The 15816-nt window shown below is 46.9% G+C and overlaps 1 protein-coding gene across 1 annotated transcript in view; it reads right to left on the reverse strand.

The window, feature by feature from the left end:
- Positions 1-15816, reverse strand: part of PLEKHN1 (pleckstrin homology domain containing N1) — a 67008-nt gene that overhangs the window by 20851 nt on the left and 30341 nt on the right. The window contains exons 6-8 of the mRNA XM_055001026.1: positions 8102-8226; positions 2817-2966; positions 1565-1645 (exon numbers count right to left, since the gene is read on the reverse strand). Of these exons, the coding sequence (XP_054857001.1) occupies positions 1565-1645; positions 2817-2966; positions 8102-8226 (356 nt within the window). The remainder of the gene's footprint in view (positions 1-1564; positions 1646-2816; positions 2967-8101; positions 8227-15816) is intronic.

Genomic DNA, 15816 nt, shown 5'->3' on the forward strand with positions numbered 1-15816 from the left:
AGCCCTGACACAGGCATGGGAACTAGGCCTCAGATGGGCTTGGTCTTTAAATGCCACAAGAGAGCTTATTCCTCCAGCTTCAAAGGAATGCAGAAGCAACCACCCTTTGGGTTCCAGGACAGCTTAACCACTAGGGTTGCCAGCCTCCAGGTAGTGGCTGGAGATCTCCCGGAATTACAACTGGTCTCCAGGCCACAGAGATCAGTTTACCTGGAGAAAATGGCTACTTTGGGGGGTGGGGGTGCACTCTATGGAATTACGCCATGCCAAGGTCCTTTCCCTCCCCAAACCCCACTTTCTCCAGGTTTCTCCAGGTTTCACCTCCCAGATCTCCAGGAATTTCCCAACTTAACCCCAGATATTCAGAAGCCACTGTCTGCCAGAGGGCCAAGATACTTCATCGTAGCCACCCTCCCACCCAGTCTTTTCTTTAGAAAGGGCAAGGTGTCCCTCCATGTCAAGAGTGCTTATGAATTTCTGATGGCACAATTGGACGGGCAACTTGTCAAGCAAGTCTGTAGAAACCAGCCCAGCGCACAGGAAGACAGGGGAGGTCAATCAGAGAGCGGGCGTAGCACCGGGGCTTAAGAAAGGAAGTCCTTAGTTCAAATCCTGCCTTTTTAACGAATTCAATCAGCACCTCTAACAGAGGCACTCCTTCTTAGGGCCGAACCAGATGCTTGTACAGGAAACGTGTAGGTGGACTCCCTTAGTTGAATGGCACCTGAAGAAGACTGCCAAGTCTGAGGGGTGGAGGAAGGGAAGGGGCTCTTGAACATAGCCTCAAAACAAAACAAGCAAAAAAAATCTAATGAGGCCATTCATGCAGCTCCTCTTGAAAGTCTAATTTGTAGGTCAGCCTCAGCCCTCCAATTGCATGTGGGGAATAATTAACACTAACCTACTTTACAGGGCTGTTGTAAGGAGTATTGCAACAAGATCATGTTTATGGAGCACCTTGAGCACTTTTTATTTCACTTATTTTTTAAAAGCTATTGAGAACGTGCTTTCCCCAAAAATGAATCGTTTCGAGCGGCTCCCCCAATTGAACAACAACATCCAGATGCAACCAAATGAAATGCCACAAGAAAAAACAGACAAAATGAACAACAGCAAATCAGCTTACCAACAGGGAATGACAAGATTATATCTGACCAGGGACTGAAAGAATCATCCCCCCTCTCAAAAAAACCAAACACCCCCAAACTTTGCCAACCCTCTGAAAGGCAATAGTGAGAATTCCAACTGGATCTCCCACTGAATTCCAAAGATACAGCGTCTCTAGAAATCCCACAACCACCAACCTCAGAAAGCAAGAGTACCCAGAGAAGACCTGAGCTGGCAGACTGATGGGGGGGGCGGGGGAGGTGGTCCTTCATATCCATGGCCCAGACAGCTTAAGGATTTGAAGGTTAACACCAGTACTTTGATAACAAACTAGAAGTTAATGCAAATCTTGCAATGAGATTTTACTGCAATACATTCACTGCGGTGCAACTCTGCTAAACTTAGCTGATGATAAATATGCTAGTACAGATGAATGGCGGTCTGGGAAGATCCCTACCTTAAAGTACAGGCCATTGCGTTCTTCAGATACTATGACCAGGGTGGAAGGATAGAGGATCAACAGGCGGTCGTGCTGTTCCTGAGAGAGACAAAAAAAGATTGAGTTTCCCACAGGGTGACCACTGTAGCTTCAATGTGCCTAAAGTTTTCACGGTGTTCTGTGCAAGTGACAAGTGTGGAACGCACCAAAAAGCTACACAATTCAACCCTTTGCCTAAAGCCAGGGCCGTGTGCATTCTGCAACAGGCTGCAGAATAAAGCTTCTAGAAATCATCTTGTGTATGTGTATAAAGCGTCTTCAAGTCATAGCCAACTTATGGCAACCCCAAAACAAGTTTCTAGTCAAAGTGGCTCCTAAGATAACCTTGTGAGCAGGGCTTTTTTTCTGGGAAAAGAAGTGGTGGAACTCAAGACCGCACAATGACGTCATTTTGGGTCAGCTGGAACAAGGGGGGAGTTTTTTAAAGTTTAAATTGCCCTCGGTAAAAATGGTCACATGGCTGGTGGCCCCACCCCCCTGATCTCCAGACAGAGGGGAGTTTAGATTGCCCTCCGTGACCATTTTTAAGAGGTGCCAGAACTCTGTTCCACTGCATTCCTGCTGAAAAAAAGCCCTGCTTGTGAGTACAAAAGTCATGCTTGGCAAGATTTTGAAAGTAAAGGATCAGGTAAAATATGATTTCTAATGTTTTAGTAAAGAACTTCCATGCTCCACAGAACTCCTCGATCCTCTCACAACTAGCAAAATTTTGCAGATGTGTTTAATTTATACAACCAGAGGAGTTAGCCATGTTAGTCTGTAGTTGCAAAACAGTAAAGAGTCCAGTAGCACCTTTAAGACTAACCAACTTTATTGTAGCATAAGCTTTCGAGAACCACAGCTCTCTTTGTCAGATGCAACATGCATCTGACGAAGAGTGCTGTGGCTCTCAAAAGCTTATGCTACAATAAAGTCGGTTAGTCTTAAAGGTGCTACTGGACTCTTTACTAATTTATCCAAGGCGCTGAATTTCTCTCTTTTTAACAAAAAAAAAGTATACACAGCTCTGCCCAAATGCCTGGGGCATTGACCGCAGAGCTCCATCTCCACCATCCAGATTTTGAGCGCCCTGAAAGCTGATCAGGTGACCCAAGTAAGTGAGCCAAGCCACAATCTGCAAAACCTGCCCTGTTTTCCCAGAAGAATAACAGCCGCCATTAACAGAGATGCATCCCAAACCAAAGACAGTTTTGCTTTCTGAAGGTCACACCTGGCAGGGCAAATGCTGCAGCTTCACTTTAGAGACGCAAAGGATGTCACCCAGAGACTCCCGCTGGGTGCCTCTCCATTCCCGGACAGGGGCGTTCTGAACTGACCACCTGAGCTGCTCTCTCCCAATGGAGCTTTGCTTCCAGTCGTTCTAAAAGGAAGACACAAACAAACAATAATGGCAGGCACAGGCATCCACAGATCGACTTGCTGTGGGCAAGTGGCCCAGGCCCTCTAGGGCACTTGAAGGAAGGCACTAAGGGGAGGGGACTCAACGCCTTGTAAGATTCTTGCTAAAAATCCATCTAGTCCAGCATTTTCATCACCGGCCAATCAGATGCTTCCAGGCAGCAGGGCGTGACGGCCTGAGCCCTTCCCTGAATGGTTTGTCCCCAGTCTTTTGGTATTCGGAGGTATACTGCCCCTGAGCATGGAGGCTCAACTCTATTCAGTTAAGAACTGCCCTTCTGGATCAAAGTCCTGCATCCTTTTGCAAACAGAGGCCACCCAGATCTCTCTGAGAAGCTCCCTTGAAAGGCATCTGTTGGCTCTGGTACGTTGTCTGTGTACCTGGAGATTAGCTCAGGGCACTCAAGGAGTGTTACCTGATTGGATCCATGTCCTTTGAAGGCACCGCCTGTGTCTCCAGCCCCTCAGGCATAAATGCTGCAACTCACTGCACAGGATCCAAAATATTTTCTTTTTTACATCTTTTTTTTTTACTCAGCACCATCTTGGTCCTGACCTTCCTTTCCTAAATGTTATGAAATCAAGTGTAGTGTCATGCTTAAAATCTCCCCTTGCCCAGGACAGACAAAAGAAAATACTTCTCCATGTAGCATGCAATCAACTTGTGGAACTCACTGCCACAGGATTGCAAGTGATGGATGCTAACTTTGTTCTTTTGGGTTTGTTTTTTTTTTGCTGTAGTTTTTTTTATTTAAAAAATAAATAGTAAGCATTAAAGATAAGAAAAACACAACAATCTAAAAACACACACTAACAGTATATAAAACATGAAAAAACAAACAAGACACACAACTAATAATAGAAAGAAAATATAACTTAGAAAGAAAGAGAAAAAAAGAAAAAAAACTAAGTACATGTTGAGTTCCCATTTTCTCCGCAACAAATATATATCGTTTTCAAAGTCTCACTTATTCTATGTTAAACATAAGAGCCCTCTTTTTTCTATCGTTCATGATTCGAATCCCTAAATCCAGATATCATCAAATCATTGTTATCTATTTCATGTAAAAAGTCTATAAACAGCTTCCATTCAGCCCCAAAGGCAGACAATGTCTTTTCTCTTATCAGTGAAGTAAGTTTTGCCATTGATGCAAACTCCAAAACCTTTATCCACCATTCCTCCGTTGTAGGCAATATCTGCGTTTTCCATTTTTGTGCATACAGTACTCTTGCTGCTGAGATCAAACTGAATTTGCTGGCATTTTTTTAATTAGATAAATTCATGGAAGATGAGACTATTGACAGTTTATAAGCCATGGTGATTAAATGGAACCTCATTGTTCAGAGGCAACATACCTCTAAACAGCAGTCGCTAAGGAGCAAGAGTAGCAGACTGAATAGCCTAGGCTAGCCCAAGCTTCTCAAAGCTTGGAAGCTAAGCAGGGCCAACAATGGATGGGAGACCCAAAAAAAGAAGGCCAGGGTTGCTATGCAGAGGCAAGTATTGCCACCTTGGCTTGTCTCTTGTCTTGAAAGCCCCATAAGGGGTTGGTTAGGGTCAGGGCTTTTTTTCAGGGGGAACGTGGGGGAACGGAGTTCCGGAACCTCTTGAAAATGGTCACATGGCTGGTGGCCCCCGCCCCTTGATCTCCAGGCAGAGGGGAGTTTAGATTGACCTCCGCGCCAGGGCAATCTAAGCTCCCCTCTGCCTGGAGATCAGGGGGCGGGGCCACCAGCCATGTGACCATGTTCTCTGAGGGCAACCCACTGAGTCCCACCACCTCTTTTCCCAGAAAAAAAAGCCCTGGTTAGGGTTAATGGCACTTGATGATGAAGGAGCAGGAACAGAGAAACCTTGGCCTCCCTGCTATGCTATTTGGCCACTGTGCAAAACAAGATGTTGCTTATGGTTTTAGATCCTCACACAAGGCGCAGAGATCCAAGTTCAAATCCCCTCCTCACTAGATGACCCTGGGCCAGTCATTCGCATCCTAGCCCACCTCACAGGGTTGTTGAGACGATAAAATGGAGGAGGGGTAACCGTACATTATCACCCCGAACTTCTGGGAGGACGCACAGGACAGACAGAACAGAAAAGCTGTTGCATTCTCAGTTCTAACATGAAGCAAGTCAGGCTTTGGCAAAGCAGAACATCTGGAAACCCCCTGGGCTTCTTGCTCTTGCAAACAGAGATGGAGTTCCAGTAGAGTGGAATTGCTGGTTGCTGGAATTTCTAAGCCGCCTAAGCACAGCCAGCCAACCCGTCCCGCAGGTTTCTCTTTCATCTCTGATTCACAAGGTGTTGTACAGCGAGGTACTGTAAATTAGTCTGAGAGTTTCTTTTGTTTCAATGTCTCCGATTTTAAACCTTGAGCCATTTGAATGCCTTTCTGGCAAAAAAAAAAAAAAGCGTAAAAATATTATCAACGTGTCTGTTTTGTCAACGGGAAGAGGATTTAAAAGCCGGAACACCTTCTCTTTGTACCGGGTGTTAGGAGCCAGACTAACACAGCTAACTCCTCTGGATCTATGAGACTGGAAACTGTGAGTGGGCACGAAACTCCTTCCACTCTGTCTCATCCCAGACATCCTCCGTTTCGCTGACCCAGGCAGAATTACTCATGTGTAGAAACTGACCAGAAAGGAGCTAGTTTCATAACACAAGAGAAGAGATTTTCCCCTAAGGAGTTTCCAGGGACTGCTGATGGCAGGGCCGAAACAAAAACATTGTGGCCAACCTGTCTTGCATTTGATGTTTTGGGTGGGGGGGTCAACTTCACAGGTGTGCTTTCTGGGACAGCTTCCAGTTCATACTTGCTAACTCACTGTTTCCCACACTGGCAAAACTTTTGTTATAGGGGGAAAAGGCATAGCCAGAATAGAAGCATGGCTGGAGAATGAAAGGGAGGGTGTATCATGGATGCATGTGTGTGAAAATGAGAGTCTTTTACCCTGTAGGTTGTTTTAAGGCCAAACCACACGTGATGCTGAAACCTTTTGATATGAACTCCAGAGGTGTAATTTGGCAGCCTCAGAGGGAGGGAGGGAGGGGGATCTAGCTCAAGGCCACGGCACCAAAGGGAGTGTAGTTAATCACCTGCACCCCGCAATCAGAATTGGTTCTTGAAGCCGCAACAGAGAAAAAAGAGGTACAATATAGATGCCTGTCATTTTTTCCTTCCCAGTGAATGGGGTGGAGGGAGGTGGGAGATTAACTCCTTTTCTCCAGCACCACAGCCCCAATTCAGTTCCTTTCTCCCTGACAAATTACATGTCTGAAGTTCCATCCATGGAACGCTAACTTCACATGTCGTTTGGCCTTCAGATAACAGCGCTTAGCATTTTGTTTAAAACTTCTGGAATGCTAAAGGAGCAGTAGCAAGGCTGTCTGTATTTCCCAACTCCAGCCAAGTAAGTACGCTTCTGAATTCCTCCCCTTTAGGAATTCTCCTCAGAATACACCATTTCAATCTCAGTTGTCCATGTTGTGAGACAGAACTCCCTGTGCACTCATTTAACCCATTTTCTGACAGTTTGGCTTGGATATAGGTGGGGGAGTACACATCAGATACTCAACTGGGTATGTATTCCCTTTATGGAAGCATTGATTGCAACATGTATCTAGCACCTATAAAATGCATATCCAAATATACACCATGAACACATCACACAAATATTTAGAGTGGAAGGATGTGGAATGGAACACTGGACACAGTAAAACAATGGAACAAGTCTAGAACAAATAAAGTTTGTCCAAACTTTTCTTAGAGGCATAGTTTCAGGTTGGTAGCCGTGTTGATCTGCAGTAGAAGAGCAAGATCCAATAGCACCTTAAAGAACAACTAGATTTCCAAGGTATGAGCTTTCGAGAGTCCAATTTTCCTTCACACCAGTTTGGTGTAGTGGTTAAGAGTGGCAGGACTCTAATCTGGAGAGCCAGGTTTGATTCCCCACTCCTCTTGAAGCCAGCTGGGTGACTGTGGGTCAGTCACAGCTCTTCCAGAGCTCTCTCAGCCCCACCCACCTCACAGGGGGAATTGTTGTGAAGATAATAACAACACATTTCGTAAACCACTCTGAGTGGGCATAAAGTTGTCCTGAAGGGCGGTACATAAATCAAATGTTATTGTTATTAAAATGCTATTGGACCTAGATCTTGTTAGGGGTATAGAATTCAGCTTCTTGAGAACCTCAATTTGCCACCCCCCCCCCCCATTTTTTAAAGGCATATTTCTATTCCTCAAGATTGCTACAACAGCAATGTGAGGTGCAAATGGTGCTTGGGGAAAGGAGGGATTAGAACAAACTCATAACAAAGAGCTATCTTGAGTAGAGATGGGCACGATCCGCATTACGATCGAAAAAAACCCCACGATAATGGCAATTGTGCTATTGGGACCCGGCGGATTGTGCTCAGCCACGGCCAACGATGCAGCGATGGGGGGGGGCCTTGATCGGGGCTTGATCGGGGTGATCGTGCTCGGATCGGGAAGCCAGACACTCAGGCACCAGCAATCTATTCCCCTGGCAACGGAGCCAGGGGAATGCCTGAGCTGTGTTTGCCCTTCTTCTGTTGCCCTGGAAACCCGAATGGAAGCCCAGCTTTCCTTGATCAGCAGGGCTTCCTTCCAACCACGGAGCAGCAAAGCGGTCACCAGTTGGGAGAAGACAGCCAGGGGAGGGAGGGGGAAGGGGGTGTTCTATAGCCATGGGCACTCCAATCTCATCCCTGCAAACCCTGAGAGGCAGCTCTGATGGCCAAACAGGCCAGACCCCCTGCCCCCTGAGGGGAGGCGGCTCGTCGCCATGTCCCTGTGCCTGCCAGGCCCGGTCGCGACTGCCAGCACCCACCTTCCCACGTAGCTGGGAATAGCAGTGCGCCCCACTTTGGCCTCCAAGATCCATGATCCACGGATCGGGAACAGGAGATGATCGGTGTGGATCGTTTATTGGGGATTGTCACCGGCGCCGATCCACGATCGGCTGGATCGTTAATTTATTTTGGATCGTGCCCATCTCTAATATTGAGCCACTGGTCCTATTGCACAACAGTCCAGTCTGCCGGCATCTAGGTCGGCACCAAAGCCAGACACTCACCTGAGCCAGGAAGGGCAAGGCGAGGTTGCCTCCATTTAAATGGATCTGTTTCTCTAAGTGGTAAAGCCAGCGGTTCAGCTCTGACCTGTTGGGGCAGTAGACGATCAATGGGTTCAGCAAGGGACCTGCAGAAAAAGAAGCAAAGGAAATGCTGACACTTTTATAGCATTCATTTCAATTTTAAAAAATAGAATTAGTTAAAGAACAGGTAGATATGTGCTCCTATGCAACTCCCTTGGTGGGGATTCCATGGCTGGGCTTTGCTTCATGTTCAACATACCTTAGGGATGAAAAATACATTCAGCAAAAGTATGTGGTAGAGTCCTTCTTAGACTGTCTCACTACAGGGGGAATGTATGCATCCCACAGATTAAAATTTCCCTGCACGTAGAAACCAGGAAGAAAGAGAAATTTTCCCCCTACTTTGCCCTTTTCCCTATACGTAGGGTGATGGATTGATTTGTCTTTGGGGTGGGGACGCTCTCTTGCACTCCAACACTTGTGATATTATTTTGCTGTGCATGTAACTCAGCCATGGTGTATCACAATTGGGCAGAATCCTGCCTTTTTTAAAAAAAAACACTCAATAAAAACACTCCGGAGGAAATTCTTTTCTCACTGCGAATAATGAGAAAAGAATTTCCTCTTTAGGCTGTTTATCTAGTCTCCTTGTCAGTTCATCATGACCTTTCCTTGTAGCTTGGCTTACTTGCTAGAAACGTCTGGAGCTATTTGTGCCTGTCTGTATCTGGCCCATGGCAGTCCCAGATGTCTTTAGCGAGTAAGCCAAGACACAAGTACAGAGAAAGATCATAGAACCCCGCAGACAATATGATTAAATAATAATATTTAATTAATATGATCATCATCAATGTACTTAGGCTATAGGCGGTGAGCCTAGACTTGGTGAATTTACATTTACAGTCATTTTAAACTGCTTTCTATTAACCCAAGTATTGGTCTATGTAGCCTTATATCATCTACCATGATTGACAGAAATGGTTTAGATCCTATGCAGCATGTTAGAAACTGCACTGCACAGACAGCAACTTTGCCCCTCTCCTTCTGTGGCCCCCGAAATTGTGTCCTCAAGGGTGCACCCCCCCCCCCCCGGAGCAAAACAGGGGAGGCTGCAATAAGAAGAGGGAATGGGCAAAAACTGTCCTCCTCTTTTCCACAAGTGGAACTACCTAGCAAGAATCAAAATAGAAGTTAGCAGCCGAGCCAACGTCTCTGGCAAAGCCTTTTCCAGGCCAGCTACTCGAGATCCGTGCTTTAACTGGTGAGCTGGAGTGGAGGCTAAGAACGAGCCACAAACTTTCCTCCGGCCACCCCCTCTGCAGCTCTCTTCTACGCCCGAGCAGCATATCGAGTTCCTGCCAGTTCCCGTATTTCCAGCCATTCTCCACTCACACCCCTGCCCAGTCATTACAATAAACACTACAGCCAAGTTAACAGCCTGCTTCCATGAGGCAGGATATGACTGATGCGAAGGATTGATTGTTGATTAACCCGCTCTTATGAAAATGAATACCAGGTGTGATTTAAAACGAGCTCGATGGTGGTGCTTGGAGAGCCGAGATAAGCCAGCAGCTCAGCAAGCCGTCATAACAAATCATTATCAGCAGAACAATAACTTTGGCCTTCCTAGGAGCTTTTTGGCCACTCAGTGCTTAATGCAACATTGATGAATTGAACTTCTTGGCATGTCTGTGAGCCAGGAAAAACACAAAGATGCCCTTTGTACCAAATGAGCATTGGAAGCTGTCTTAGACTGAGCATTGCTCAGTACGGTCTGCTTTGGCAGCAGCTCTCAGGCAAAGGTTTTTCCTAACACCTGCTACCTGGGAGCACTTTCCCCTACCTTGGATTAAAGATATACTAGAGAGACATAATTGTCTTAAGACTGGCTGTCAGTTTGAAATAAACCTCACCACTTGCAGAGGCTGAAACGGAAAGCGTGCATAATGACATCAGAGTGGGCTTAAGTGGCATCCGTCCCTCCCCCTCCAGATTCAGAAGCAGGCGTGAAAGACTGACAGCTCTACCAACGCACGCCAACATTTGAAGAGGGTGTCTCCAGAAATAAACAAAAGCAATGCAAAGCAGAAAGCAGGACCAGGGACAAAACAATATTTATCAAGGACACATGCGCGGTAGCTACTTCTACCCATTAACGCATCTCATTGGGCACATAAATATTTCATTTCCCTCTCTCACACAGAAGCTGTTTCCGTACAGGGATAATTCCCTGTTTTGCTCTCATTGTTGCTGCATTTGCAGAGGCAATGGAGCCTCATCCCAGGAATTTTCTCTGTGCTTTCCTCTTACAACTACCATTCCTCACACCAGCAGCGGGCTTTTTGCTAGGCTTTTTTTATCCTTTCAGAGGTGGGGACATGGCATCAGATATGGGTGGGCAGAGAGTTGTGGAAATCCGTACTTTCCCATCCATACCTAGCCCAAACCTGGGCTGTATCCGCACATCGCTAACTTATTGCACTGTTGTTACATTATAGCACTCGTTGGCAACTGACTTTTTTTCTGCCCAGACAAGTGAATTCCGTCACAAATGCAGGGGACTGGCACGATTTCGCGCAATAACGACTTCCTGGCACGATTTCGCGCAATAATGGTCTCATGCAAAATTGCACCAGGAAGAAGCGGTCGTTCCGGGAGCTTAGCGCCATGTTCCGTGGCTGGTAAGCAGTGTGAAAACGGCTGTAGTGATTCTAGGGCACTGGGCAAAATTCAAGGCCTCTCCACTGCTGCACACCTGAAATTGTTGCTACTGCAAAAAGGCAAATGGCAGGTTGCATGCTTAGGGGTCTGCTTCTTCCTCATTCCCCCCAGGCCCCTAACCAGCGGGAAAGGGAGGCACGATCATTGGCTTTACTCCCTGCCTCCTCAGTTGAGTCCCCAACTCTGCCACATCAGGGAATCTCCAAGCACCCTATCCCTCCTGACAACGCTATAGCTAATCTGTCATTTGGCTGTCCAAGTGAAGCCTTTGGAGCCATGGGGGCAGCCAGGGAAGAGGCTGGCACAGCTGGCTGCAAGGCCCCCCTCAGGAGGGCCCAGGGCAACTGCCCCAGATGCTGCACACCCAAGAGAACCCTAGCACAAATGTATGCTATAAGAATGAGTCTCTCTACACGTGATGCCTCAGGGCATGTTGGTTAAGTGTAGGGAGATGCAATGTTAGCCAGGAAGTGTAGTTTAAAAAGACTAAGCAGGCAGAGATCGCTCTTCAGAGGGTTTGTTAATTTCATCTTCCCCAAAGGCTCTGTCAGTGAGCTCCCCCTCACTGGCAGTTTTCAAGAAGAGGCTGGATGAATACTTGTCAGAGATGCTTTAGGCTGATCCTGCACTGGGCAGGGGGTTGGACTAGATGGTCTGTATGGCCCCTTCCAACTCTATGATTCTATGATTCTATGATTCTAATTTCACCTCTCCAGTTTAAAACTGAGTGGGATTGCAGCCAGAGAGCAGCAAGGGATGGAAATGAGCTGGAGCTGCCTTCCGGAGCCGGGCTTGGACCTGGAGAGGTTATCATGGGCTGAAGTTTCCCTTCTGGCATTTCACAGCCCCTTCACATTGCTCCAGTGTATAGCAAAGCCTTTGCTCTGCCGCCGGCTCTGCCTTTTTAAACTATCCTTCCTGGCTAACATTGCATTTCCTGACAGATGTTCTTCACGTGTCAAATGTCTCATGTAGAGAGACTCTATGTGTGGATGCAGCCCTGGTTGGGTTACAGTCTTCCTAGAAGTACTGTACCAAAGCATGATTGGGAAACCTTGCAGTGTAGCCGGGGGAAACCTGGAATGAGGACAACCCCAGGACGATGTTATTTCCATGACCATGTTGCACGGTAGCCATCCCACCCCCATGATACTGTTCGGGGGAGGGAATACGGAAGCAACCGGAGACTCCGTTTCTGTGCAAATTAAAGACATTGCAGAGAGGTTGTACACCAGGCATGTCGAGGCACAGCAATGAATCCCTGTCAGAGTTTTGGGAGTGGCTGTGGTTGGGAGACTATGCTACACTCAGCACTCTGAATTTCTGCAATGCCCCAGTTTGTGATTGGGCCAGAAAAGATTGTACAAATCTTGAGGTTTTGCAGATGCTGGTATAACAAGCTGTTTCTTGGACTCGTCAGAGGGCATGAACTTTTCCCCTCTGCAATCTAAGATCACCATGCCGCCTCCTGCCCCCCAAGGCAATTCCAGCTGAAAAGTAAAAAATACGGGGTGGGAGGGAGGAGAGAGAGACTGCAGGCTTCAAGAGAAAAAGGTTCAGATTAAATTCCAGACAACAAGGACACATTTCCCTCTTCGGCAGCCTCTAGGAAGATTGGTAGACGGCTGCTGGCATTTCAGGCTCTGAGGGGAAGGTTCAGGGCTTTAGATTCCTCCTGGGATCTCTGGGAGAAGGACAACAAGACCTGAGCCATCGTTCCTTACTCGGTGAGGTTGCTATATTTCTACAGTTGTGGTTGTAGTGTTGGTCTATGGCAACATGGTGCCAAAAGCTCCCTAAAGCTCACTGGTGATTTTGGGCCAGTATCTCTCTCTCTCAGCCTAACCTACATCACAAGGTTGTTGCACGAAGAAGGGAGAACTGTGTCTGTTTCCCACTGTTCATTAATGAATAGATGGAGTAAAAATGCAGTCGACAGACATTTCCTGTTGCGCTATCAAAGACGGTCAAGGTGATTTACTCATAACTCACAGAAATGTCTATAAGCCAAGCCTTGACGCTTGTGTGTACCTTGGTGTCAACGGTGATCAGAAATGTTTGATAAGGACAGTTATTTTTCTGTTCAGAAGCTTTTACTGGCATACCATAAAACCTTGATCGAACAAATAACTTCCTAAATTGCCCAATCCAAAGCGTGTTTTTCACTGAGTTTAATGGGTTTACGTCCTGGCAAATATGCTGCATATTTGATGCACTGTTCTTGGGTTTGCCTTGAGTCCTGGAGTTCCCAGATTAAATTTAGATTTTCAGGAACAGAGGGTTCGTCTCAGATTGAAACCATAGCATGTTGAGACCGGGGGGGGGGGGTTAAGTCTCTCCCCCCCCCAGCACACCATCTTCCCCAAACTGAAATGGCCCCACAGACATGCTGTTTTGCGCCATTGGGGAAACGAACTTGTGCTGACAGGTTTCATGTTGTGTTGATAGGACTGTAGGATAGATGTTCATAATCATTCATGGTATGGGGAAAGGGAACGAAGAGACCTGTTCTCTCCCTTTCCCATAATACTAGAACATGCAGTCAATGGGCCATAGATTCAGGAAAGACAAAGGGAATACATTGTTCACTTATGGAACTCACTGCAACAGGATGTAATTATGGCTATTAGTTTTGTTTTTTGCCATCAATGCAGCCAACTTATGGCAACCTCAAGGCAAGGGACATTCAGAGGGGGTTTGCCATTGCCTGTCTCCACCCCAGCTGTGACCGTGGACTTCCTTGGTGGTCTCCAATCCAAGAACTAGCCAGTTTGGTGTAGTAGGTAAGAGCAGCAGATCCCCCCACTCCTCCGCTTGAAGCCAGCTGGGTGACCTTGGGTCAGTCACAGCTCTCTCAGAGCTCTCTCTGCCCCACCCACCTCACAGGGTGATTGTTGTGAGGATAATAATAACACATTTGTAAACCGCTCTGAGTGTGGGATTAAGCTGTCCTGAAGGGTGGTATATAAATCGAATGTTATTATTGTTATTAATGGTATTAGTCAGGACTGAGCTTGCTTTGCTTCCAAGATCTGACAAGGCTGGGCTAGCTGAGATTGCTTAAGAAAGGAATTAAGACAAATTCCTGGAGGATAGGTCTATCAATGGATATTAGCCATGACATGTCCATGTTCGGAGGCAGTATACCTCTGAATGCCAGTTGTTAATGAGTCCACAATAGAGATAGGCATGAACTGGAAAAAAAACGAACTGTGCGGTTCGTGATTCGTCACATTTCATGAACCACGAACTTCCACGAACCTGCCCCAGTTCATGAACCGGTTCATTTGGTTCGTGAAAATGTCACTTCCAGGTCAGCAGAAGGTCACTTCCAGGTCAGCAAAAGGCCACTTCCAGGTCAGCAGAAGGTCTATGGGAAGTCCATCCTCTATTGCCTAGGAAACTGATTGATCGGCAGCAGGCTGTCTGCAGTGATGAACCAAAAAATGAACCAAACGAACCAGCCTAAAGTTCATGGTTCTGACGAACCATGAACTTTGGTTTGTATTTCGGTTCATGCCCATCTCTAGTCCACAACAAGGGGAATCTTCAAACTCTGTACCCCTATGTGTAGGCCTTCTAGAAGGGCCTTTGATTGGCCATGGCAGGAAACAGGATGTTCCACTAGATAGCTCATGGGACTGATCCAGAAGAACTCTTAGCAACGTGCCGCCTTCCTCAGTGCATATATTATTCTGTGAAACTATTCTGTGAACCTAGGCAGATCATGAGAGGGAGGGCAAGAAGGGTTACATCAGTGCTTAGTCCTCGTGGCCCCTTCTTACATGCCCAGGGTAATCGCTACCGATTGCCACCTTGGGATTAGGTAGCAATTTTCCCCAGGCCAGTTTGGCTAGGAATCCTGATGGTGTTTTGCCATCTTCTGGGCATGGAGTAAGAGTCACTGTGTGTGTGTGTGTGCGGGGAGGGGGATATTTGTGAATTTCCTGCATTGTGCAGGGGGTTGGACTAGATGATCCTAGAGATCCCTTCCAACCCTATGATTCTGTGATTCTATTACACTTCGACATCTGTTGCTATTATAAGACACATCTGGCATGGAAGCACGTAGGCAGCCAGAGCTGTGTAACTCACTGGGGTTTGGCCACATGCTGCATCTTTATTGGTTTACTCTCTCCCACTGTTTAAATGATCAGCAGCCAAGAAGCAGTTGTAGTAATTCAGGGATGACTAAGCCTTGCAGGTTATTCTCTTGGGAAGGGTTTCTGTCAAATGGCATGACTCAGAAGAAAGTTGAAAAGAGAGGGAGAGAAAAGAGGGCAGGTGTGGAAGGGAGTCTGACCTACAGCAGCTACCTCGTTGCTTGCCGCTGTGATACAGAAGTTATCCTACCGAGGAGAGAAACATATTGAGCTGCCATATACCAAGTCATGCCATCTGTTCTTCATGCATGGCATTCTCTATCTACTCTCAATACCAATAGCTTTCCAAGGTCTCTGGACAAGGTCTTTCCCAACCACATCTACATGAGAAAGAGACTGAAGCTTTATCCAAGGCAGATTCTCTGCAACTGAGTACATGCATGCGCAAGCCACACAGTAAAGATGCAAGAGCACAGCAGTGTCCTTTTTTAATTACCATGTACAGGCAATTCCATCTGGATTGCCTCTGTTGGCCCATCCTCGGTCACTGACCCCTGCTGAGTATAGAGGGAGGCTGTAATATTACCTTCTGGCCATTTGTGGTGGTGGAACTGCAAGGCAGCCGAGAGTCGGCCAGCAGCTCCATCTTTTAACTAGGACCCTGGGAGGCACAGAGAATGCAATATTGGCCAGGGATCCTGGAGGTTTTTTGCCTTCCTCAGAGCCTAGAGTGGGGCAGGTCAGTGGGGGGGTGGGGGTTGCAGGGGGTTGGACTAGATGACCCTTGGGGGTATCTTCCCGCTCTATTTTCTATCTACATCCTGAGGCTCAAGTCCTCCTTTCGAGGTCCCTGGTGCCTTATCCCAAGGT

This window comes from Eublepharis macularius, chromosome 17, assembly GCF_028583425.1.
Source record: "Eublepharis macularius isolate TG4126 chromosome 17, MPM_Emac_v1.0, whole genome shotgun sequence".
Classification (NCBI taxonomy): Eukaryota; Metazoa; Chordata; class Lepidosauria; order Squamata; family Eublepharidae; genus Eublepharis; species Eublepharis macularius.